General features: G+C 37.7%; 1 protein-coding gene and 1 long non-coding RNA gene across 6 annotated transcripts in view; one reads left to right on the top strand and one right to left on the bottom strand.

The window, feature by feature from the left end:
* Window positions 1–15,068, bottom strand: part of pcdh9 (protocadherin 9) — a 117,746-nt gene extending 102,678 nt beyond the window's left edge. For 4 of the 5 annotated variants that reach the window (XM_077712773.1, XM_077712776.1, XM_077712774.1 and 1 more), the window contains exons 1-2: window positions 14,644–15,068; window positions 10,791–13,904 (exon numbers count right to left, since the gene is read on the bottom strand). In XM_077712773.1, coding sequence (XP_077568899.1) covers window positions 10,791–13,826 — 3,036 coding nt within the window. In that variant the 5' untranslated portion in view covers window positions 13,827–13,904; window positions 14,644–15,068. Of the gene's footprint in view, window positions 1–2,454; window positions 3,298–10,790; window positions 13,905–14,643 lie in introns of those variants that run through there. The other variant, XM_077712778.1, reaches the window with a different exon arrangement.
* Window positions 1–25,791, top strand: part of LOC144194024 (uncharacterized) — an 81,687-nt gene that overhangs the window by 20,930 nt on the left and 34,966 nt on the right. The gene's annotated exons all lie outside the window — the stretch shown is intronic.

Raw genomic sequence — 25,791 nt, 5'->3', positions numbered from 1 at the left:
GCAATAGCGTCAAACGTATGACTAATTTAGTAGAGCTCCCAGCCAACGCGCTGTTTTCAAAAGGCATCTGTCAGTTCTTGAAAAGATATGAGAATGAGGCATATGTAAGCACATTTAGTGAAGTCGCTTTGTGAAGACCACACTCAGCTGTTCCTCCAAAATTATATTAAAAGCCGTTCTTGTTGCCATGGTTATTGTTGCCTTTCAGATGTTTCCTGTGATAAATTTCTAAATAACTTAGATATATTTGAAAGTAAAAACAATTTTTCTATATAAGTACTGAATTATTGAGAAAAATAACACTTTTTCAACACTGACCCTTATGACGCAGCAGTATGACACAGGTAGTGAGAAAGAGAATACTCAAAGGGTCTTTTTATGTAGCGCTAACCTGCAACACTCTTTCTTTGTATAATTCAGTCACACCTGGAGTTTTTTTAGCACATTTTCAAATCCAAAAGGTTTTGTTCCTATCAATTTTAGTTTGACAAAATCACATCAATAGTGTAAAGATGGTGAGGAATACAAATTAACATTGAATGTAAGTTGTTTTTAATGTTTATTGGCACATATTAAAAAAATATGATGTGGGAACTTTGAAATGTTATGTATACTTTATAGTATATACTATATAGGGTTCCTACAGTGCAGAAATCCACTTAGTACGGGTGTTTGTGGAACAGATTAACCGCGAAAATCGAGGAAATTGTCAGGCCCAGGGCTAGCCAGGTGGGTGGATATCCCTGTCACCCAATCACTATTCCATCACTAGATGGGTGGTCTTAATAAAGATATATGTCACAGTCAGAGTTGTCACTCTTTTCCGCTTTGGGGCTCTCCGCCCATTACCGTAACAGAAATACTGTAATCATGTTCAAGAAATTCTATCCTTGATTGGTTTCTAATATATTTGCATCACGATAAAGACATTGATCATAAATTGTTTGTGATTGTATGTCACGTAACTCGTAGAGATGTATTCTAACAACAATAGTTTATAGTATTTTTACATTAGGTTGATGAGAAAATTCCCACATCTGCCGTATAGTTGCAATTGAGTAGACGGCTTCAGAGTTAAATTACTGCTTTCATAGATATCATATACATACACAGAGACGTTTTGACCTAGTACTTGGCATGTACTGTATGAACACTCATGGATTGCACAACCCCAGATTTTCTCGTGGTATGTAGTGGGCGAATTCAATGCCATATTTTTAAATGTTGTATGAAGCTATGTTGAGGTAAATGATGTCTGTGTGGGTAATTCTGAATGTCTAGCCATCTACCCTATAGAACAGATCTTGGACCTTGTTATTCATTTTAACTAAATCTATGCAACATAGGCCACTGACTTAATCACATGCATAAGCTTACTGTGAATGTTGGTGATCACTACTATTTTTTGTGCAACATGTAAAATAATTATTTTATAAAATTCAAATAAAGCATCAATGATTATCAGAGAACTTACCCACTAGCCAAACTGATTGCTCTCATGTTATCGCTATGATGCTAAGTAACCTATGGGGCCTAGTTGTACAGTACAATATGTAGTTATACATATCTATAATAAGCTCAAATGTATTAGAGGTTTATGTAGTGCTAAATATGTTTCTTTCATCTCCCAGCTTTCACATGCTATTTGTCTGGGAAATGCAAATCACCATTTGCTATTACTTCAACAAAGAAAGTGGGTGGGCCAAATCTCATTGTTCATGTATTACATTTAATCATTTTAAATAAGCAGTAGCTGTCCTGCCCTTTTTGGTTTGTTGGAACTCCTTGGTTCCTTCTACATGTTCTTAAATGAAAAACACGATAATTATCACTTGTGTCCAAAGTCAGATTTCAAATTCAATTCTCAAAATCCAAAGTGCTTTCTGAAAATGACCATATGCACCAGGTCAAACTATAAATGCTCTAGTTATTTTTTTCCCTTTTCTTCCTCTACCTCATTCTTTCCCGAATTGAGACTAAGCTCTGCTCCTGGCTTTCAAACAGAGTGAACAGATTAAGCTGAGTTAGGCCTACTTTCCATAGATATGATGGTGTAGCACTTTGAAATCCCCCACCCAACCCACTCACACTCTCACAGATGCACCCCTTCTAGTGCAAATGAATATTTTTTCCTGAAATTATTTTTTTTTATAGAGAGTGAATGACAAGCAAAAAAGATGTCAGGATCTGAGCATCCCTGATCCGGTCTTGTCTTTCACATTGTTTCAATGCACCCCATGACCTTTAATTTTCAGGGTTGAAAAAGTGCGGATGTGGATACAGCAATTAGGTTTAGAACGCATAAAAAACTGTTTATTGAACTTAATATACATCATGAAAATTGCCAGGAATTTTAATTTGTTATAAAATGAAAACAATTAAAAATTAAATAAACGAGTGCACACATGCAAATCATCAACATGATGAATGAGAATGTATTATTTTGGTTCTTTCTACAAATAATTAGATTTTGTATTAACAAGTTAGGCTGACTATTCTGATAAATGCTTATTATCAAGACAAAACCGGTCCTAATAATTACACAGTAATGCAAATCTGTTGTTGCACATAGACACTGGTTTTCCCTTCAATAATGCACATGCCACTCAAGTTATAACTTGTAAATAAATGACAAGGTATTCTTAGGGATGCAGCTACATTTTAATAATTGATTAATTTTTCAATAAAAATGTTCAATTATCCCAGAATTAGCAAGAGAAAACTAATTCAAACGTCGAATATCTAAATTAAATAAATACATACATGTTTTCACTAACACGATAGCTAAAATAAAATAAAAAACTTTAAGCCCTGTATAATACTGAACAGATGGTGTACTATACATAGTACAGCTAACCTTCAACCTAAACGCCACACTAACCATTTTAAAACCAATCTAATTAAACAAATAATTGAAATTGATTTAAAGCTTTTTCTAATCAAATTACTTGATTCAATTGATTAATTTTTGTAGCGAGGTGGCCCGACGGCTTGAATGGTTGGCACGTCAGCCTCACAGGTCTGGGGTCCTGGATTCAAATCAAGGTCGATCCACCTTTGTGGGGTTTGCATGTCCTCCCTGGGCCTGCATGGGTTTTCTCTGGGGACTCTGGTTTCCTCCCTTATCCCAAAATCATGCATGGTAGGCTGATTGGCCACTCTAAATTTGTAGGTATGGGTGTGAGAGTGAATGGTTGTCCGTCTCCTTGTGCCCTGCGATCAGCTGGCCACCGATTCAGGGTGTCACCTGCCTCTAGCCCGCAGTCAGCTGGGATAGGCGCCAGCACCCCCCACAACCTAAGTGAGGATAAAGCGGTTAAGAAAATGAATGAATGAATTGTTGCAGCGCTAATCATTGCAAGTTTTTCATTTAAGAAAACTGAAATAAGATACTGCAGTGTCATTATTAGTAATTGTATGCTTAAAATGTGTAAATATGGCTGCCTCAGAATCAAGATAACATGCAACGACAGACAATTCTTATTGAGCATTGTTTATTTTTCCCAGGTCGTTGCCAGGTTTGCACCTTCTGTGAAATTGTTGGCCCAGTTGTATTTACTGTCGTTCCTTACTAATTTATGCCGCACTGTGTGTTTTATATGCAAATGTTTAATTAGGGCCTTGCCTCTATTCTTGCCTAAAAATCAGAGTCAGACTTGTGCAAGGTTGTGCTGTATATGTCATGATATTTAGGAATCCAATATCCAAGTTGTTGGGTTTTTTTTTTTTAGCATGAATTGGCTTTTAGGCACATCGCAGGCATTGTTCAGAGGTCGAAGATTTATATCCAGGCTCTGACCTTTATGTGTATGGAATTGACTTGTTCACCTTAATGCTTGCATGGGCTTAGTGCAAATACAATGTGGGTCCATATTCCTTATTGAGATTAGTGTTTCGTCTCATTTTCAATACAGCTCGCAAATACAAGCATCCAAACAAGGAAGAGTAGACGTTTAGTTAGTAGTCTCAGACGTTTAGTTAGTAGTCTAAAAAAAAGAGAGTGATCTTTTCTTTGGGTGGTTTAAAAAGTCAATCTGTACTGATACATTGGTCTGTTTCATCTCCTAAATCATGCTTCTCTCTTAACCTCATCAATCCCTTCCTTGGAAGCTGATGATCATACTAAGTTAAACATTCGTGCAGTTCCAACCTGACATGTCTCATTTGACACAATCTATCTTAGCCCATCAAAAAAGAAGAACAAACGGACAGATAAGAAACAGGAAATGGCTCTTGGAAACATTTATTATTAAATAGTAAGGTAGAATAGCAGTGTTCAACTAAAGCAGGGGAGAAGTCACAACGCTCTAAATAATTGGCAGTTTGCTTTTTTTGTTCTTTACAGATGTCCCTACAATGAAAATAATCACTGTAAAAATAATAAAATAAAAATATAAACTGAAAATAAAAAGAGGTAAGGGGGAGCATAGAAAATAAAAAATATAATCCATTATTCTGTAAAACACCACATCAGGCATGATTACCAGGAGTTACATGGAACATCTTATATATATATATACAATAAAGATTTACATTGATGAGGGTTACATAGTCTTCGTAAGTGACGAGGCATGTGGCACAGCAGTCTAATGCATTCACATTTCAAATAAAATAATTGCCCACCCACACTCTGTTTTGTTTTGGGCATGTTTGCCTGGAAAAGCCATTAGTACAACTATTAGCCTGGACACTGGCGAAAGCCAATGGCCGAGCACCGACTTATGTGTCACATGTAACAGCAACTGAATGACAAAGACATGCCTCCCTCTGGGTTTGTCATGTCAGGACATACAACAATGTTTTACCCATCTTTTACATCAGCCCCCCACCACCAGCACCACCACTATTCCCAAGAAGAAAACTGGCCACTAAACACAAAGGACTCCCATTTGTCACAAATGATCGGAACACAAAAAAAGGCGACCGTGACATCCACGATTTAACATTGCATTTTAAAACATTGACCCCGTTAGAAGATGGGTGAAAGTTGTGATGGAAGGAGATGGGTAGGAGTCATTTGGTGGTTGGAGTTGGGTTGGTGTGGGGTGAAAGAAGAGATGGATATTCGGGTGAGAGTTCACAACTGATGATGTTACACTAGAAATTAGACGTTATATCATTTTTGCAGACAAGTAAGAAGTCAAGAAACATTTTCTTCCACCCTTTACTCTTATTTTTTCATGTGCTGTAGGTACTAAGTGGTGCAGAAAGTGTTTTTTTTTTGTTTGTTTGCTTTTTTTTAATCATGCTGTGTTAGAAGACAACACAAATACGTATGTAAGCCTGATTGAGTGGCAGTAGAGAAAGATGCAATTTATTTTGTGGATTAGTGTAAGCATTAAGATGACTGAAGTAATGACAGTTCCACAAAAGTGAAAAATAATGTCGTTCTTTTATTTGTGTTTTTGTGCATGCCTAACATGAATAGCCTATAGTGACTTTCAGGATGATTGATCACCAGTCAATCCGTAGTGAGAATTTGTAGAGATAGACGATGTTTACTTTCAAGATGAATGACTTGTCAGCCAAAAGTGGCAGACAAACAAATGATAAACATAGAAAAATTTCATATGCACACACACACACACAAGCACCCCCCCCCCCACACACACACACACACACACACACACCGACAACAATATACAAACAATCATTCACCCTTTCAAAGATGACAAAATTTACCATTTCCAAAATTTAGTTTTATGTAAGAGGTATTAAAGATGAAGGTGGAAACTGTGACATGAATAAATTTGTCTACATTCAGTTTCAAAAAAAAGAAAAATCCTGGTAATTTGCCATCATCTGTGTTTGCTTTATTTATTGGATAACTTTGAGAGCAAACGGTCTAAAAAAAATTAAAGAAAAAGAAAAAAAACAACACTAGTTTAACAGAGGAAAGGAAAAGCAAATGCCTCACAGTCCAGCAGATTAGCAGGCAGACTAGAGTTATTGTGTTGTTCTTTGCAGACAAAATGAGATCCCCTCGGGGCTCTAATCTACTCCGATATAGTAGCTAATGTCCAATACCTTAGTACTGGCCACAAGTCATTCCATTTAGCCATGTACTCATATCTAGGATATGTCTAGAATTTCATGTGGAATGTTCTTTGCAGACACAAGCCTCAATGTCTTGTAAGGTTTGTGGAAAACCTTTGTTTATTGTGGTGACATTCTATCTAGCACAAAATCATAAAATGGAGTAGGCATATGTTGTTTTAAAATGTCATCTTACAATGTCATTATTGGCCAGTGATATTCAAGGTGATATATTTAATGAATGTGTTAATGTGAGTAAAACCTATACTCATGTTCTTAAAAGTTTGGTCCTCTGACAAAAGACTACACCGACTACCCAAACGACCCAATTTTTGTCATTTGTCAAATGATCTTGAGTGCTTTTGCACGTGCTGAACAAGGACAAGCTGAATAATGGCCAGTCACGGTGCCATTATCCTTGTCAGCAAACCCATGAAGACAGTGTAACATTCCCCTTAGGTTCCACATTGTCATAGTCCGTTAATCTTTTCCAACTTCCCTGCTTCCATCAACTCTCATATGTATCACTAATCCATTTATTAATGTGGCAAATGAACCTACACGAGCAGGATGATCCCCTTAAGGTCCCTCAATTATGACAATCGGTTAAAAAATGCTATTTCATTTATTTTATTGTTCTTCTCTCAATAATCAATTTTTTTCCAGTTTTTTTCCTGTCATTTACATACACTTAGAATGCATTTGATTATTATGCAGGCCGCTTATTTCCATTCAATTCTACATCATGAATCAAGTTAATTGCTTTGGGAATACATCACTTGCCATTAGAAGTTGCTTCAAAAGGGAGTTCCTTTAAAATGTACCTATTGCTGAGGTATGATTTGCACATCAGAGTACAAAGAGCAAATATTGAACTTTCAGTCCACACTTGTAAGGAGAAGTATATTTTCTTCTATGGTTTAAAAAAAAATAAGAAAAAAAATATATATATAAATCACTCGCTGCACATAAATTGTCACAAACGAAATGTTGGAGCAATGTGGTCTTATCTCTGACTCATATGAGGCTGGTAATTGCACACTCCCATACAGAGTATCGGCACATTAGCATAACAAAGTGATTGTAGAAAAAAAAAATTGACATCTCACAGTCACGTGCGGCTCAAACAACCTTATTTTCACATCCACCATGGATATATATTGTCAAATTATCTGTCTCATAGTATCGTCGTTAATGTTTTTTTTCCTAACAAATATAAACATTCACAGATGAACCCTGTGTAAATTAATAGTAATCAGTTTAGCACAATCTCCAATGCACCACTTATCGACTAGTTCTAAACTCAATATGCTGTGTAAAATATCATTAATATGTCCTCAATGTGAGCATTGGGATTTGTTGAACATTGTTCTGTTAATGCACAGCCACTGGGCACATGTTTTGTAAGTAGACCATACCTGTATATTGCCTTTAGATGAGATTAGATTCCATGTCCGTGTCAGTGTATTGTACTGGTAGCACTCACTGAATTGCACAATACGTACTATAGTGAAGTAAATGATGCTGAAAAAGCAACAAAACCATTTCTTAGTTTCTTTACTTGTGTTACCTTGTGAAAGTAGGACACCGTTTTTATGCTTTTTACTCACTGTTGTTTCCACTTATGTTGGTCCCTGGAGGATAAATAATGAGTGAAAAAAAGACAGAAAAGGCAAGAATTGTGCCTATTGCTATCAGCGTAGTGGGGGTCTCAAAACCCAGACTGAGTGAGAATGCCACTTAAAATGTCTCCTATTTCTATTTCTCAATGTTCCCAATCTATTAAAGGAGAGGGCGACATCACCAGTGGATTTTTCATGCTTTGCTGCAGCTGCCCTTAAACATTCTCTTCTCTCTGTCTACTTGTTAATCAATTTACTTTCAATTTTCTTATTTATTGATTGATCCTGATGTTGCATAGAAGTGACTCCAGAGAGCCGAAATAGAATGGCTTTTCAATCCAGGAGAGGAAAAAAAATCAATTCAAAAGCTAATGCCCAAAGCTTAACTGTGTCTTTGCCTGAAACATCCTTGTTCATTTAGTTGCTTATTTCACATCAAAATCAAACAAGAGGATGTGATTGATGATGTTATTTACTCGCCGATAAACAATGTTAAGACTAAATTCCACTATCATGCAATTTACCAATGACTGTTCGTATTAATTACATCGGTCATGAATGCATAGGATCGTACTCTGCAGAGAAACACGTAGACTCAACAAAGGAATTGACAATTTACTCTTCTTCCGAGTGTTGCCTTAACATTTTACCGCAATCAATAACTGTCGTTTAACCTGAAATATGAATAGCTCATTGAGCTGATTTGGAATTCATAGGACTGCAGAACAACCAGTTGTTTGGATGCAAACCTCCAAAGGTCAGTATGCAAGCATAAGGACAACGAATTTGAGATTGAAATGAAATTGTGTTTGTTCCAATTTTTTTGGGATAAATCATGCCATTTAACATTTAGAAGATGGCTATCAATGTCATGTAAAAATGCATGGATAAGAGAGTTGATGGACTAAAATGATATGTTGAGGTATAATTTGACCCTTAAGATGAAGAAAGGCTTTGTTACAGACCGTCCTTGAGGACATAAATAAAATCATTTGAAAGGTAAAGATTATTGGAAAACATTTTGCTGAAGTGTCTGCATTATTTGCTTTATAAATGGCACAACATCGAATGCGGTACAAGGTGTTTCCGTGTGGCTTTTCAACATGTCAGAATTATTGATCTAAATAAGTTGCAAAGGTGACTGAAAGAATCAATGCGCTTACTATACGGTTTCATATTTCATGCACTTTCCTGGTTGTCACACTCCATGAGCATACGTCATCACCTTGTCTTGTCTCCCAGTCTTCTCACCTCCAGCCAAGCACGCACCCACACACAGTTGTTGGTAAAATGATGACTACAGAATGCCTCGTTTGGATCCTATCTCTCAAACAATAAGACAGCAAATGCAATGACTATTTTCATAGACCCTGGCCATGAGTTTAGAATGAAAATACAACTCAGATTTATTTCTAGCACAGACAAGGCCACATGTTTTGAAATTTGGTAGCATTGCGGACACACACTCAACTTGAAACTGATGATTTTGTGCACTGTACCTTAACTAGGCCAAACAGGTGTAATCTTGGCTGCAAGACAGATAACTGGTTTTGCACCTATATGAACAAAGTGTGTGCAGAAAAAAAATCATGCACCTGCCCAGACTTGAAGTAGACATGAATGTGTTTCACTCAAATATAAATAGTACTTATTGAACCCTCTGTATCATTTTGTCATTGACATCTAGTAAAGGCTGAGAAGCACAAAGAAACTTGGTCAGAGGGAATACAAAGAAGCCTTCTTATTAGTCCTAAAGAGTCTGTAGTGTTCTTCTCTCTTAGTGATGTGTCCCACCCTATTAACAAGTTGCATGCTTGCACCTGTCCATAGATTTACCAAAACCTAATCTAAACATCCCTTTTCTCAGTGCAGACTTGCGCTGGTCTTATTCCAGACTAAAATAGGGTCCCAAGCATCTCACAATGTCATCCCAATAATGCATCTTGCTTTCCTGGTCAGACCTTATCCCTCTCATCTCTACCTGCCATTATCAATCTTTTCCGTGCAGCCTCAGCATCATTAGACGGGAGTATTTCACTAAGTATGCCAACATAGATTTCACTTCTTTCTTTTCTGTCTCGAATGGGGAACTGCAGACTGGCAAAGTGCCAGGTATTGCAATGCAGCTCAACACTGCCACCTTAAGGTTCAGTACCACCATCAGTCAAGCCTGAGCCACTGACAACTCTCTCACTTGGCCTCCCTCTGTCTTCTTTCAAATCCCCCACCTCTGCTGCTCCGTGTATTTGTCTGCGTGTGTTGTATTAGAATGTTATTATTTGTTGTGTGGTGGGGCTTTATTAGCTGAAAAATTAATAAGGCTTTGATAAGGCAATAAAAGCTGCATGGATTATGTTTAAATTTGAGGCTCATTATTGGCTAATCCTTTTTGAATTGGATATGTATCAAGTCCTAGAGAAGCCTCACTCAGTTTTGCTATGGTGGTTTGAGAGGAAATATTTTCATTTTTCTAAGTTGGGCTTTGATGTTGTAAAGCAATTTGCGACATTTGCCATTAACAGTATGGCGGTGTAATTGTTGCGTGTTGTTATTGCTCATGGGTCAGATTGGGCGGTCTTGTGTGGTACCACACTACACACCAGAACATGAAACAAAACAAAAAAAAGAAAACGATACGAAAAAAAACATGAATGTGCTCACGTTTTATGAGAGGTGAAACATCTGCTGCCATTTTAGGGATTGTGTATGTGTTGCCAGGTGCGAGTAGATGGGCAAGAAAAAAATGTTTCTTTCACAAAGAACAGTGGGTCACAATAGGTAAATGTACATTGTTTTTTGAACCAATTAGCTATCTTGGGTGCAAAATAGTATGTTCAAATAAGGCAGTGACTCACCCATTTCATCGTACAAATTGAGAATAAAATATGACAAATGACTATTTGATTGTACCACCAAACTATGTGACAGAAGAGTCCCTCCAACCCAGGATTAGAGGTTCTTTCTTTCATCTTGAAGTTTGACAATTAGGGGAAAAATGTGTGCTTCCTTAACTTTGTTGTTGCATCGCTAACTTAATGGTGAGTTTCATACAGTATCCTAACTGGCACTTTAGCAGTGTGGAACAGGGCAGTTATAGGCAGTACTTATAGACCAGTAAAAGTGCTCCTTTACCTGCTGTCTGGTGTGCATGGGTGGCTTTGTCTTGAACCCTCCTTGGGAGCTGCATTCTGAGGCACTGAAATGGTCTGAGCTGGTGGATGACCTCTTGGAAAGGGTGTCACAACCCCCAACAAACGTGTTATCCAGCGGAAGTTCTTGAATCACGTGATGCTTCTTCACTGAGACTGGGGTGTCAGCCTTGAGGTGGAATGCTGATTGCGGGGAGGCAGATTTGTAGTGCCGCGCCAGGTCAGGGCTGCTTGGTTTGAAGGTGGTGGTAGGTGTGGCATTCCAATCAAAGCGTCCAATCCCTTGCTCTTCCAATTCGGTGGGCAGACTGATGGTTCCGTTGATTGGCTCGTGGGCAGGATCATCAGGTTTGTTTCCCTCAATGGAAACAAAATTGAGCAGGGAACTCTTTGGAGATTTTCTTTTCTTGCGCTTTTTCTTCTTATTTTGTTTGTTCTCAGTGTTTGGTGACATCCATTCCGTGCCCTGTTTTTTCCTCTGGGCAGCTTTAAACCTGGAGGTGTGTCGGCAGCGTAGCAGAACAGTCACAAAGATGACAATAATCACGACTAAAGCGCCCGTCACAAACGCTATCATTATTGTTAAATAGTCCCCACTTTGATACGTTTCACTGCTTTCACTAATGTTGCGCTCAATTGGTGTTTCCATCCTACGCCGTATGAGATCATTGATGAGAGTGTAGTTGCCCACAGAATCGTTGACATATAGGAATACCAGCACCAAAGTATGGAGGGACTTTGGATATCCTAAATCACTGATGTTGACCACTAATCTGTGTAATCCTATGTCGTTTGCTGCCGGCTTCTCTTCCAGAGTGATATTCCCAGTGACCGGGTCAATCCTAAAAAGTCCTTTGTTGTTGCCGTGCACAATGGTGTATTTCAGCTCAGCGTTCATCCCTGTATCACCATCCACAGCAAACACCTCCGCAACCACAGATCCAGGGATGGAGGACATAGGGACAAGTTTAAAAGATGTGTTTGAGGGGGGAGATATGACAACAGGTGTGTTGTCGTTCACATCAATGACATTAATGGTCACCTTGGCAACTGATGAGCACGGAGGCCTGCCACTGTCCACAGCCCTCACATCAAAAGTGTAGGAACTCTGTTGCTCCCTGTCAAAGGACACATTGGACTTTATCACGCCAGAGAATGGATCCAATATGAAGTTTTCGTTGTCATTCAAAATGGAAAGTGAAACGGCAGCATTTTCTCCAGCGTCAGAATCTGTCACAGTTATTACCCCTACAGTGCTGTATTTAGGAAGATTCTCAGAGACAAAAAACTGAAAATGGTTGTGTGTGAACTTGGGGTTGTTGTCATTTTCATCCAGCACAGTAACCATGACAGCTGCCTGCGTCTGCAGAGGCGGGGTACCATTATCTCTTGCTGTTATCGTGAATAGAAACTTGTCTTGATCCTCACGATCAAAAACTCGGGATGCAGTCAAAATGCCCGTTTTGCGGTCAAGATCAAAGAACGATGCATTTGGTCCAAGTTGATAAACAATCTCTGCATTTTTTCCGCTGTCCTCATCTGTGGCACTGAGAGTGGTAAGAAACAAGTCCCGTTTGTTGTTCTCCATGACAGCCAGCTCAATGACAGGTTGAGTGAAAATAGGCGGGTTGTCATTCTCATCCTCTAGCCTCACTCTTACTAAAGCCGTCTGATTTAAGCTTGGTTTTCCTGAATCAGAGGCCACAATTTTGAAATTATACTCCTTTGTCCCTTCATAGTCTAGCAGTGCAGATGTCTCCAACAGATACTGGTTATCATATACAGCTTTGAGATGGAAGGGTACATCCTTCTCGATGAAACAAATGACTTTGCCGTTGATGTCAGTGTCTTTGTCTGAGACTGTGATGAGGGCAATCTTGGTATTGATGGGGTCCTTCTCAGAGAGGAAAACAGTGCCATTTATGGGACTGATGATGTATCTCAAGTCTATATTAGGGGGATTGTCATTAACATCAGTCACATTGATAGAAATTAGAGCTCTAGCGGGGTTTGGGCTGCCATCACTGGCCACAACAGAGAGCTTGTGTATTGCAGTCTCTTCCCTGTCAAGGGGCCTCTGCACGGTGATTACGCCAGATGTCGTATTTAGCGCAAACAGCCTCTTTGTAGCTGGTGACACCTGAGTCCCAAATACATATCGAATCTCTGCATTGGTCCCGACATCTGCATCGGTGGCCTGAAGCTGCACGACAGATGTGCCAATAGGGGAATTTTCTGGAATATGCACCTCGACCTGACTCTCCTTAAAGACAGGTCTGTTATCGTTGACATCTGTTACTGTGACTTGGAGAATAGCAGTGCTGGATTTTTGTGGGCTTCCGCCATCCTCCACTTTAATCTTCATCACATAGGTATCCTTCTGCTCTCTGTCCAGATTCTGTTGCACAATGAGCTGGGGCCACTTCTCCCCCTCAGGCGTTTCCACTATGTCTAAACCAAAGGCACTTTGCCCATTGATCAACTCATATTTGTGGACACTGTTTGGGCCAGTGTCCGGGTCAGTGGCAGAAGGAATAGCAAAGCGACTGTTAATGAGCGTATTCTCTGGGATAGAGATGTTGATTACGGGGGATGGAAACATGGGAGCATTATCATTTGTGTCTCTTACGATTATTTTTATTTTAATCAGTCTGAAATAATCATTAGGCAGGATGACCACTTCAATTTCAAAGGAGCACTCGCTGTCCTCAAAGGAGGGACCGGGGCATAACTTTTCCCTGTCAATTCGGTTTGATGTCGTGAAGATCTCACCGGTGCTGCTCAGAACGCGGACCAAAGGATTATCTCCTGCTTTCGAGACCAGCCGATACACAAGATTAGCACTTGCTCCAGTGGCTGCATATGTATGGGAAATGTTGAGATCCCTTGGTATATTTCCAATGAGGACATTTTCTTGCAGCTCCTCCCTGATAGGGTAGATTAGTTCTTGGGCTATTGAAGGATCTAACCATATGCAGGCAAGCAGTGCACCCAACAGGTAATAGTCTTTTAGATCCATGACAGCAGAAATGAGGCAAGTGTTTCTCTCTCAGAAACTGTAGCAGACTTTTCAATGATGGCAGGAATTTTCCAATCCCTACAAAGCAAAGAGAATGCTTTCAGTCAATACTTTACAAGGCAAAGAGTTCACATTAAAATCACATCCGTTATCTAACTCAAAATACTCCTTTGGTGTATTTTTACCAGGATCACGTAGTCATTCAATAATGTACATTTTTTTAATTTCTTACAATGTGTGCATATATCAGTTGTAATTCAGCAATTTGATTGTTAATTGCAATGTATATAACCTAACATATTTATTTTGTACTGATGATGGTTGATGAGTTGAAGTTTAAGAAATCATTGCAAACCCCACTTCAGTTTTGCATCAATAAATTAAGACAATAACTAATTTAAGAAAATTATTAATTTACAAAACGCTAATGAAATAGATATTTTATGCTAAAATGTCTAAATAAATTGAGGACATCAACTTCATTACACTGCATCAGCCATTTAAATGGTGATTTATGTGTGTTAGTGACCCTATCCAGCTCATCGTGCTTAAGATATCACAACAAATTATGCTGTACTTTTACTTTTACAAACTATTTACTAAAACTATTTACTAAAAACTATTTACTGCAGATAGCTGCACGTCCATCAAGCATTTACAACATGAATAGATACAATTTCCAATTCTCAGCGGGTAACTAAAATTGGTTTTAAGTGATAACATACATACTGAAAATGAGCAATATCATAAGACAAAAACTTGACAATGCCAGGAAGCTATAGTAATATCCTTAATTAAAAGCATTTAGGCGTGTGACCTGCGGGTGTTGCGGTGATCAGCGCCTCAGCTTCCTCCAGCCAGGTTGTCAGTGGTTTGCGGTATCTTCCATTAAAACGTCACCCCAAATCAATACTCAGATCCTGTTTGGCGTCCGGTAAAAAAAAAAAAAATAATGCACTTACTACATGGAAACGTTAAAGCGCCGGTCAAATGCAGGCAAGACAACGCACTCTTGTTCCCTCATGTTTCAAGTCCGTGGGCTTCATTGCCACTCGACCCTGACGCGCAGTCCATTAGGTCCAAAAATAAAAATTAAAAAAAAGAGAGATAGAACGAGAGAAAAAGATTGCATACAACAGCTGTCAAATGTTTCCTTTTTGTTGCTGCAGAATTCTTTCAATGTCACGCCAATGCGCAGCTTACTCGGGACTCATCCGTACGCTCTCACTCGCAGAGCAGATCTTTTGCTTCAACTCTCTCTTTCTCTCTTCTGTCAAACCACGGGAGGGGTGGCCAAGTCAATCCACGCACACCCACTTACCATGACCCACCATCTCCATTGGTCAAGCATTCTCCCTCTCGCTATCGTCGGCGGGCGTAATACGAACGCGATTGGCCCGGAAAAACGTCACTTTATGCGGATCCGAGAACTGCGCGCGTTGGGATGCTCCAAGAAGATGCTGCAGGCTGCAGAGACGTTTTGCCATTACCCCCGGCACCCCTCCAACACCCCCAAATAAATAAATAAAAAATAAAATACCAGAGTCATTTGACCAGGGCGATAATGAGTTTTATTCATGAAATAAGACAATGAGTAGGTTTCCGAGTATGTCTGTTGTGGTCCATACTGAGCGCAAAGTCAAAAACCAACCTGTTAGGATGGAGTCCTGCATGGTTGAGGACTGCAATTTGGAACCGTAAAGGCTACAGAAGTCTATTGTTACTTTTTTGGTCATTGTTTCGTGCATATGTAATCCATGAGGATGACTAAAAGCATCGCTGCAATAATTGAAGTCCGGTCTCGGAAGCTGTCGTCTAAGCATGTTTGCACGAGATGAATATTTGCGCTGTGTCCTCTGCACTTGGCAGCCTGCGGGCTCTCATCAGCATTTGTCTCCAAGTAATAACCTTGACAGTCATTTCACTCATCAAAGTGCGACAGTTGCGTGTGCTCGTCGTTTGTGCGTGCGCGTGTATACACGCGGATGCTCATCGTGTGTTTTTATGTATTGATAGTGTTTTGCATTGATCTCGTGTAATTCGGGAAGTGATTATGTGATCTTGAGATTGCACACGAATGCAGTCAATCTCATTTGTTAAGTTTCATGGCAACACAGCATCGCTTAACTGTGCCACAAGTGACCAAAAATATTATTAGAGACAGCTTTAGAGAACAACTCGTCATTCAATTCCTTCTGCCATATAGAAATTACTTCATTCCAATGCAGTAGATAACCCTCAAAATCATTCACGTCTCTGCGTTTGTGATGCTGCTGTTGTGGAAAGGCGCCTGATAAAACCAAAGTGGTAAACAGTGCCATCTTGAGGCGTATTTTCCATAATATATTGGCACTGCCATAAAATAGGTAGCCAATTTGGTTTCTCAAAGCAATACAACTGACCAAAACATTGCAATATGATAGAATAAAAAGGCAAAAGTAACCACCTGTTATCATGTTAATGAAGCTATGATATCTGGATCATAATTATTAAACCTTAAGGTTAGAACTAAGCTTCACATACATCCTGAGAGACTCATCGCCCGGCCAGGCAGATTCATTAGCACATCCAATGTGGTGGTGGGACACTTTTTGCCTGTGGTTACATCTGTGTTCTTCTGCAGTGAGGAAGCACCAAAAGAGTACTGTCACTTTAGTTTCATGTTTAAATCAATGTTCAGCAAGAGAATGCAACTTTGAGGTATCTAGTTATGTACTGGGTACTGTGAGGAGGTTTTTCCCAGAATTCTCAATGTTTGGGTTTGCGTGTGTGGGTTGATTATCTGCAATACATCTTACTAAATTTTAGGTTGACCATAGACAATATTGTCAATGAAACCTTTACTTTGAAATCTAGTTGCGTGGAAAATACAAGTAAAACAAAATAGAAATGTGTACTGTTAGCATTTAGTGTGTTTTTTATTCATACCTGTAAACCTCTGCCGATAACTGCCCTTATAAATGATTATGATTCCCCGTACAAAACCCAAAAAAAAAACCTTACAAACACCGTAAAACCCCCAAAAAACCTTGCAAACAGTTTGTAAGGTTTTTTGGAGGGTTCTACGGGGAATCATAATTATTTATAAGGGCAGTTATCGGCAGAGGTTGACAGGTATGTTTATTTGTTTTTTTCCCTAGAGTAATATTGTGGCTAATTTTGTGCTTTAGTCAATGTACATGGAGCATATTTTGATAAAACGACACATTCCGAGTTGCTGTAAACTCAGGTTTATACGGGGAAGTTATTTTTATTTTTACATATTAACTCATGATCTCAAAACCAATCAAATACATCATCTGATAGCTCCAAAATGTTTCTACGGACAATTCGTAGGTTGAGCAGTCAGAGTGCTGCGATTAAGAAAATAAATCTAATATTACAACAATTACTTTTTTTTCCATTGCATGGAGCCGAGCTGTCAGCATCTAAATAGCGGTAGGATTTTTCTACTACCTATGGTTGCCCAAAGGTAGCCCGAAAATGAACAACATTTTTTTGAAGTGATTGGGCAGATCTAAGCTGTCCTGTAGTGCTTCGAGAAAATTGGCTTGGTTCAGATTGGCTGTTTGAATGCTGTCACTAAAACATAAAAATGCCTGACAATCCCATCCAACACAGATTGAACTCCTCTTATTCTTTATAGTCGTTAAATAGCCCTATATTCTTGTAGTGTAAGGCCACCCTTGGTATCATCATCATTAGTCATCTAAAAATCAAATTTTACCCACCATCTTAAGTACTTTAACTCATAGTTCCTCCACAGACTTTTTATTCCGGTAATAATTTTGTCCCATCTTATTATTATGTTTGCCCAGGAGCAGGGAAGCCCAAACTTAAGGTTTAATTAAAAATATATATATTTATATAAACAACTAAAAAATCTTATAAACTCAAAACTGGTTTGAATACACAGACAAGGGTTGATGACAATAGAAAACACCTGGGTCACACAAGGAAATGAGAACCAGAAAAGAAATTCATAGAATCACTTGGACAGGACACTCAAGGAAACACAACCAACCATCAAAACACCAACAAAACATGACACTTAACAATGTCAAAAAGGTATTATTCTCATTTCTAATACTGTCTATTTTAACATCCCGGAAAGTTAAGCTGAAGAAGAACTGATCAAATATTTGCCTTGTGTATTTTTTTTATTGCAGTGGCTGGTTAGTGGTGACAGTAAAACCCTGTTGTTTGCATTACATTACTTATATGTACCTTTTCATTGCACAAAGAATATGTTCCAATCAGCAGTTTTATTACAGCTTTGAAATGAGATTACAGTATGTGTCACATGGTTTGGATGTTCAGGGAGCTTCATGCCAAATATACAGAGCTTCTTAGGTTTGTTATCACCCTATTTAGTGGTCTGAACTGGCTGTAGCTAATGTTGCTGCCAGTCAAGTACCTGACAGGTGATGAATAATGTAGTATGCTAATATATGTTCTCGGAGCTGAGGTGCACCTCCTACAACCTCACACTATAGACAGTGCCGAGGGGAAGCGTCCAAACCTGAGGCCTTCAAATTCCCCATTCACCAACACAGTCAATCACACAGCTCACCTACATTTGATTCTCACACTGAATTATTGACTTTTACATGCTGTAGAATTGGCTGCATGAATAATACACGAAACAAACATGTTTAACTTTCATGCTTATTGAAGCAAAAGGTCAAGTCAGTAATTAATGTATTTTCACAATAATTGGCTTTGGAGCATGTGCTAGAAAAGGCTAACAGCTGGTGGCCCAACGTCGTACTTGATAGGATTACACCAAAGCATTTTTAAGTTAGTTAGACTTTAAAATCATTACTGAAAATGTATTGTTTGTCAGATGTATTCAGAATATGAAATCAAATCTTAGTAGAAAATGACAGATTCAAAGGGTAAAGAATTGTTCATGGTTTTTATATATATGTTTGAAATGACAGGGGGAAAAAAACAAGATATTGTAGCTTTTAAATAATTATCAACAGAACAAATGTGCTAGACAAAGAGGCACAGCAACTGCTAATGAAAATCTCAGCCTTTTACATTTAAACCCTCTCACAAGAACGTTAATGACCCAGTGGATAATTGCCATCAGACATGCTTGAGACCCGGAATACCAATCAGGCATTGCACTTGCTTAAAAGTTGACTTTACGATCATTGTCTAAATCTAAAAAAACGGATAAATAATTGGCATGTTAATTCATTTATTAGTGACCTATCTAAACATTTTCTTTCATACAGATCATTTGGGGTAACAAAGCAGCAATCACTATTTTGTCAGTTTTGCCTGATATAACTTTGGCGTGGGCAGGCGCGGGCTCAAATCCTGCTGGTGGTGGTATGATCGGGAGTGCAGATGGTCGTTTGTCTCTCTGTGTGCCCTACGACTGACTGGCGACCAGTCTAGGATGTAGTGTGCCTTTTGCCCAAGAATGGGCGCTATGGAAGGTGAATGAATGAATGACAACGATTAGGATGTATTTTGCACTAGGCAAATAAGTATCATATCCTGTTATATTGCAGTATTGAATGCTATATTAAAATGAAACCCAGCCAAGATACCATTTTACATGATGTCAGGTTCATATTTGTGTTTGTTTCCAATGCACAAAAATGTAAGTAACTGATAAAAGCTGTCATTGCACGTGATAAGGCCCATCATGCAGTGTTGGCACAATGAGCTCCTGTCATCTTGTCTAATGATCAATTTTGTTCACGACTGGCGCATTGAGGCATTGATATGGGTTCCTTCCTTTCTGCGTTGTATCTGCCAACCTTGTCATGGCGAAGTGATCAACGGTAAATAACACAAGAGTTCCTGACAGAACTGTTGAAATTATTCACTTTCTTTGATAAGAAGCTGATTACTGCTGCTTGTTCAGCTGCATCATGTCTACTCTGAGACAGTTAAGATAAGTAATACATGCATCCTCAATTCAGAGCAGGTGGGCAGGTATGTTTGTTTTTTGTAGTTCCTATTTATCGGCCTTTATTATCCTACACTTATCGTAAGCCTCTGCTCTGTGTATAACACATCAAGTCCTCTAAGATTTCAAACCAAACATAATAATAGAAAGAATATAATTCTAATTACAAATTGGGTTCATGGTTCCATATTAAGAAATATCCACGCCCTTCTACTGCAAAAGTTTTATTAAACAAGAATGATGCTTCCAAGAAGTAGAAGACATAAAATATTTTACATTTCCAGGCTAGAGCTTCTGATGCCAATGCTATAGTGTGGCAAGGCAAAGAGAGAAATTAGATTTCCAGTAGAGTCAGCTCCCCAATTATAATGCATTTTAATAGTGCCACTTGCATAAGCCACATAACATGTCTATTTAGTGGATTTTTTCTAGTTATATTTAACTTTTTAATCAATGTTTCAGGTTATTGAGGGGAAAAAGTGTATCTTGTAAAAGGCGTTTGTTACTAAGACAGTTAGTGGTAATGTCTGGTTAAAAACATATTTATTTTAGGCAGGTTTCATCACAGGAATATGTACAGACTGAACTAGCTTTGAAGCACTGGATGTTGATAGTTATTCCAAATGTCTAAAAGTGCAATGTGGTGAATCAGTGACTCATCTGTGCTCCAGAAAGCAAGGGCCTTCATCCATTGAGAATCAAATAAGCTGGCTGCACACATGATTCAGGCAAATAAACACCTCACCTAATAGATAATCAGAGTCTCTTTGTCACAGTTCTGCTGTCTCATGATATTTCGTTCTTTTCTTTTCCCAGTGGGGTTTGGCTGTCTCTTTGTGTCTGTTCCTTATGACAGCATGCGATGTCTCTCCCCATCTGTCTGCTGTGTAAGCATCTCACAATGGTAGCCATCTAGTCAGGTATGGTGTTTGCTTTTGCATTCATCATCTCTGGCCACAGCCAGTTGCCAACACAATGAGAACAAAGGAGTACATTAAGTACAAGTTCATTTGTATTTGGTAAAGTTCAGGGTGGCCCGGTTAGAACGTCGCCCTCACAGCTCTTGGGTCCTGGGTTCAAATCTTGGTGATTCCATCTGTGTGGAGTTTGCATGTTCTCCCGGGCTTGCGAGGGATTACTCCGGGTTCTCCGGTTTCCTCCCACAATTCAAGAACATGCATGGTAGGCTGATTGGACACTCTAAATTGCCCCTAGGTATGTGTGTGAGAGTGAATGGTTGTTTGTGTCTTTGTGCCTTGCCATTTGCTGCCAAAATCAGCGACCCTAGTGAGGATAAAGCGGTTGAGAAAATGAATGAATGAATCAATGTTAAAATTCAACCAACACTTCCGTTTATCAGAGGTCTAATAGTAATTTGACAGTAGTTTATATATATATATATATATATATATATATATATATATATATATATATATATATATATATATATATATATATATATATATATATATATATATATATATATATATATATATATATATATATATATATATTTATATATATTTATAGTGTACAGTATGTGTGTGTGTGTAAGTAAGTAAGTATGAGTCGCAGTACTATAATTAAACACATATTACTGCGCTAACATTTTTGATAGGATAAGAGCCGCACCAATGTTTGAGCGAAGATCACTATAAAGCTGCTTAAATACACACGGCTTTCCCAACAAATCACACTCCTGTGCCCCAGCAGTGATTTTCCATCTATTGAAAGCTTAACTCTGTGACTTTGTGTGTGGTATTTTGAATCTATCAGCCACAAATTAAATTTGAATTTTTCCATTGCAGGCCAAACGTCTTGAGAGGCTAAACACAACACACCATGAAATTAGATTGTTGTTGGGCTTGGTTGGGATTTATTTGGATACAGATTTTGAATTACAGAAGTGTTTGCTTTCAAATCCGCAATATGGGTAACTGGTCTAATCTATTATTAAGCAGATATATATCATCCATCTCTTGTGTATATAAGACTGCAGGTTTGCTTTTACGGCTATACTGAAATCAATCGTTGCAGAGGCAGATGTGACTTTGTTTATGGTGGTGAAATACATTACCTACATTCCATTCATTACTAAAGGTTGGGCTATACACTCGAAGAAATAATACAGCGGGTTTGTCAGTTGAACATGAAATCATAATCTTTTTCAACATAAAATAAGATAACTGCTATATGGATTTAACAAGAAAAAAACACAAGCTTAACTTAATTTAAATTGAGTTTAGGTTGAGGCGGAATAGCTTTGTTTTTCTTGGGGGCAGGATTATTGTTGCGGCTGGTATTGATTTATATTAATAAATAATAATCTAATATCTTTCTATTAATTCATTCATTCATCTTCCGTAAAGTTCATCCTCGAAAGGGTTGCAGGGGCAGACTGCACCCTAGACTGGTCGCCAGTCGGTCGTAGGGCACACAGAAAAAAACGACCATCTTCCCCCCCAATCATACCGCCACCAGCAGGAATTGAGCCCAAGCCTGAGCGCACCAAATTTAGGCAACTGAACTACTACACCATGAGGCGGCCATATTGTAATTGTATTCTGTTATTATGCCTTTTTTTGTCACAACAATTGTACAGCATGCTCAATCACTAATGACATTTTTTTGGAGAAGTAGCATTACCTTTTTTTTTGGTTCAAATGAATCCCACCCCACAATATTTCATTTGATGGGGTTCCAGCAACAGTCATAAGAAAATGCTTGACTATGTGGTGATATGGCTTATAAATGGACAATTTACAGAGATACTTGGCTACCGGGTATATTCATTTTTGCATTACTTTGAATTTTCTCTCAAGATATTCTACCCAATCATTGTATTTTTTAAGTCATCGTGGCATATATTGAAATCATCATCATTTTCAAAAAGTTTAAAGCTCAAGGGTAATCAAGCAGACTTCATCTGGAGCCATCAATAGCAAAATTCTGGCTTCCATTTACTTATTATTCACCATAAAGGTTGCTGCATCAATGGTGTCGGGACCCACTACTATAAAGCAAAAATGATAACATTCAAAATCATCAACTATTATATATCTGCTTTAAAAGGTTGCATTCTGGAGCACCAGAAAAATAGTAGTCGTAATTGTAGTTATGTTAAATGCAGAATGTAACGCATTGCAAGAATGTAGACCTTACATTTAAATATCATTGTCAAATATTTGATATTTTATTTTTTCATACCATAACTTTTGAAAGACTAAATCTTGAGATATAAATGATTCGCTCATGAACTCAAATATATGGGATATTCTGTGAAAATCAGTGGCGGTATTGATGTCATAGCTTAGCTTTGCATGGCTTCTTTTGGGAAAGGCTCATTAATCTTCATTTTTTGTATCATAATGGTGGCAGGGAAATTAACTGAAAAGTCTACAGAAACATTTATCCTTCATGAAAAAGAAAGATAATGTCAAAAAACACTATCAAAACAACAAAGTAGTTCATCCAGAGAAATAGGTCATACTACCAGGTTATAATAATAAATTAATAAATAAATAAAAATCCCACTATTACTATGATCCTTTGTGGAATAATTGCCTACATTGGCTTCACGCTTATGTCTCACAATAACTAACCTGTGAAAGAGTGACATATAAACTACTAAAACTGCAATCCTTTGAAATGACATGAAGATAAATGCCCCCCACCATCCCCACTCCAATCTGGGCTCATTGAAACACATGGTGTGGCTGTATTACAAAGAATTACCTACTTTAGGTTTACACTTGGGTTTGTTCATTTGTTCCATTTTTCATAATAATGACATCAGGGATGGATATATTGCTGCATTATCTACAGAGTACTGTTTTTATTTTCTTCTTACTTTGAAAATCAAAGTGTCTTTTCAACAGAAACAGAAAGTTATTGAAGTATAAATTTTAACAATATCAACAAAATTTCCACCCTCAGATTCTTTACAAGCCATGAGTATTAAAAAAAAAAAATATATATATATATATATATATATATATATATATATATATATATATATATATATATATATATATATATATATATATATATATATATATATATATATATATATATATATATATATATATATATATATATATATATATATATATATATATATATATATATATATATATATATATATATATATATATATATATATATATATATATATATATATATATATATATATATATATATATATATATATATATATATATATATATATATATATATATATATATATATATATATATATATATATATATATATATATATATATATATATATATATATATATATATATATATATATATATATATATATATATATATGGGTATACATTCAACACGCTCATTCTCTTTTGTCTCACTCAAAGCTGACAGAAGGAAGCCATCGATCTTCATGAGGTTTGGATACACATCGTTTCACCTCCTGCAGTACCTGCTTTATCAGGAGATTCGAGGAGAACGGATGACTGATCAGACTGATATAGCTTCTCTCGCATTTCAGCGTCTAGCACCCCAACCTTCTCTTGCTTTCCGCATTCTGCTTCATCTGACTTTCCTCTACTTAATGCACTCCCAACAGGTTGATTAAAATTTGAGCAGCTTTAGCCTTGTGTTTGATACAATGCATTTTAATCCGTAGTTTAGTACTATGACCCGTGCCTTATTCAGAATTTTGGGCGTAAGGGAACAAACAAAACTTATTTGATGTGGCTGCACAAAAGAGCATATATATATAATATATCCTCCACAAAAAAATAATTACTTGTTGGTAAAATTCTTACTTTTGCAATACATCTACAAATGCCGTTGGCCTAGTGGGGCGAGTGGTTGGCACGTCGTCCTCACAGCTCTGGGGTCCTGGGCTCAAATTCAGGTCACATTCCCATCGGTGGAGTTTGCGTGTTTTCCCCTGGCCTGATTGGGCTTCCTCCGAGTACTCCAGTTTTAGTCCATATTCCAAAAACATGTATGGAAGGCTGATTGGACATACTAAATTGCCCCTAGGTATGGGTCTGAGTGCGCATGGTTGTCTTTCTCCGTGTGCCCTGCGATCGGCTGGCCACTGATTCAGGGTGATCCCCGCCTCTCGCCTAGTGTCAGCTGGGATAGGTTCCAGCACCTCCCGTGACCCTAATAAGGATAAAGTGGTTCAGAAAATGAGATGAGATCTACAAATGGCCTCACAAAGGAAATTGATTTCTAGAATGCATAAGAATCACATGCATCAAAGTACAGTATTAATATACATATTGCCTCAGCATTTGTTGAGCAAGCTTTTTTGGTAATTTACAAACGCTATTTGATCTTATCATTTGTACGGTAAAGTCCAAGTCAAATCATGTAACGTCAATCCAATGTTTTCTTTTTATTTGATGTCACAATTGGTACTGCATAATAACTAGCATCTATAGAACCCCTTCATTGCCATCATTCTCCTACACCACAACTTTGCATTGCCTAAAGATATTTTAATATTACATGGCATCCCTTTTGCATTAAAAATTAAAGGTCGAACCATTGAAGTTGATTTAGAAGATTTCAGATTGCTTATGAGCAACAAGATTAAAATGCTTTGAAAAGAAAATCACTATAGCAATAGTAATTGTCCTGAGAATGCTCCATATTCACCCCAATCGATACATTTCAACATCATTGCATGATGTCCATGACAATAGAAAATCCAGATTAATTCATAGCTGATGCAGGCACAAGAATTGATTTATTATAAAAAAAAAAAAATTCTTCAAAATTCAGACTCTCCAAACTGCCAACTTTTCCCAAGAAAGAAAACAAACAAACAAAAATACAATCGTCCTTGAATTTTGAAACACAGCTTCATTCAAGTTGGTGCTTGGATTCAGTTGTTCTCATTACAAGTGTTTATCTTGTCGAGCTATCACTCAAACCAACACAACACAACGCCCAAATTAATTAAATTGGTATGAACATGGGCCAGGTAGTTAGCATTCACTTGGTTGAGTATCCTAAGCACAGAACCGCAATATAAAAAGCCCCTCTTTGT

This window comes from Stigmatopora nigra, chromosome 3 (genome assembly GCF_051989575.1).
Source record: "Stigmatopora nigra isolate UIUO_SnigA chromosome 3, RoL_Snig_1.1, whole genome shotgun sequence".
Classification (NCBI taxonomy): Eukaryota; Metazoa; Chordata; class Actinopteri; order Syngnathiformes; family Syngnathidae; genus Stigmatopora; species Stigmatopora nigra.
This window is presented reverse-complemented; position numbering and strand designations above follow the sequence as displayed.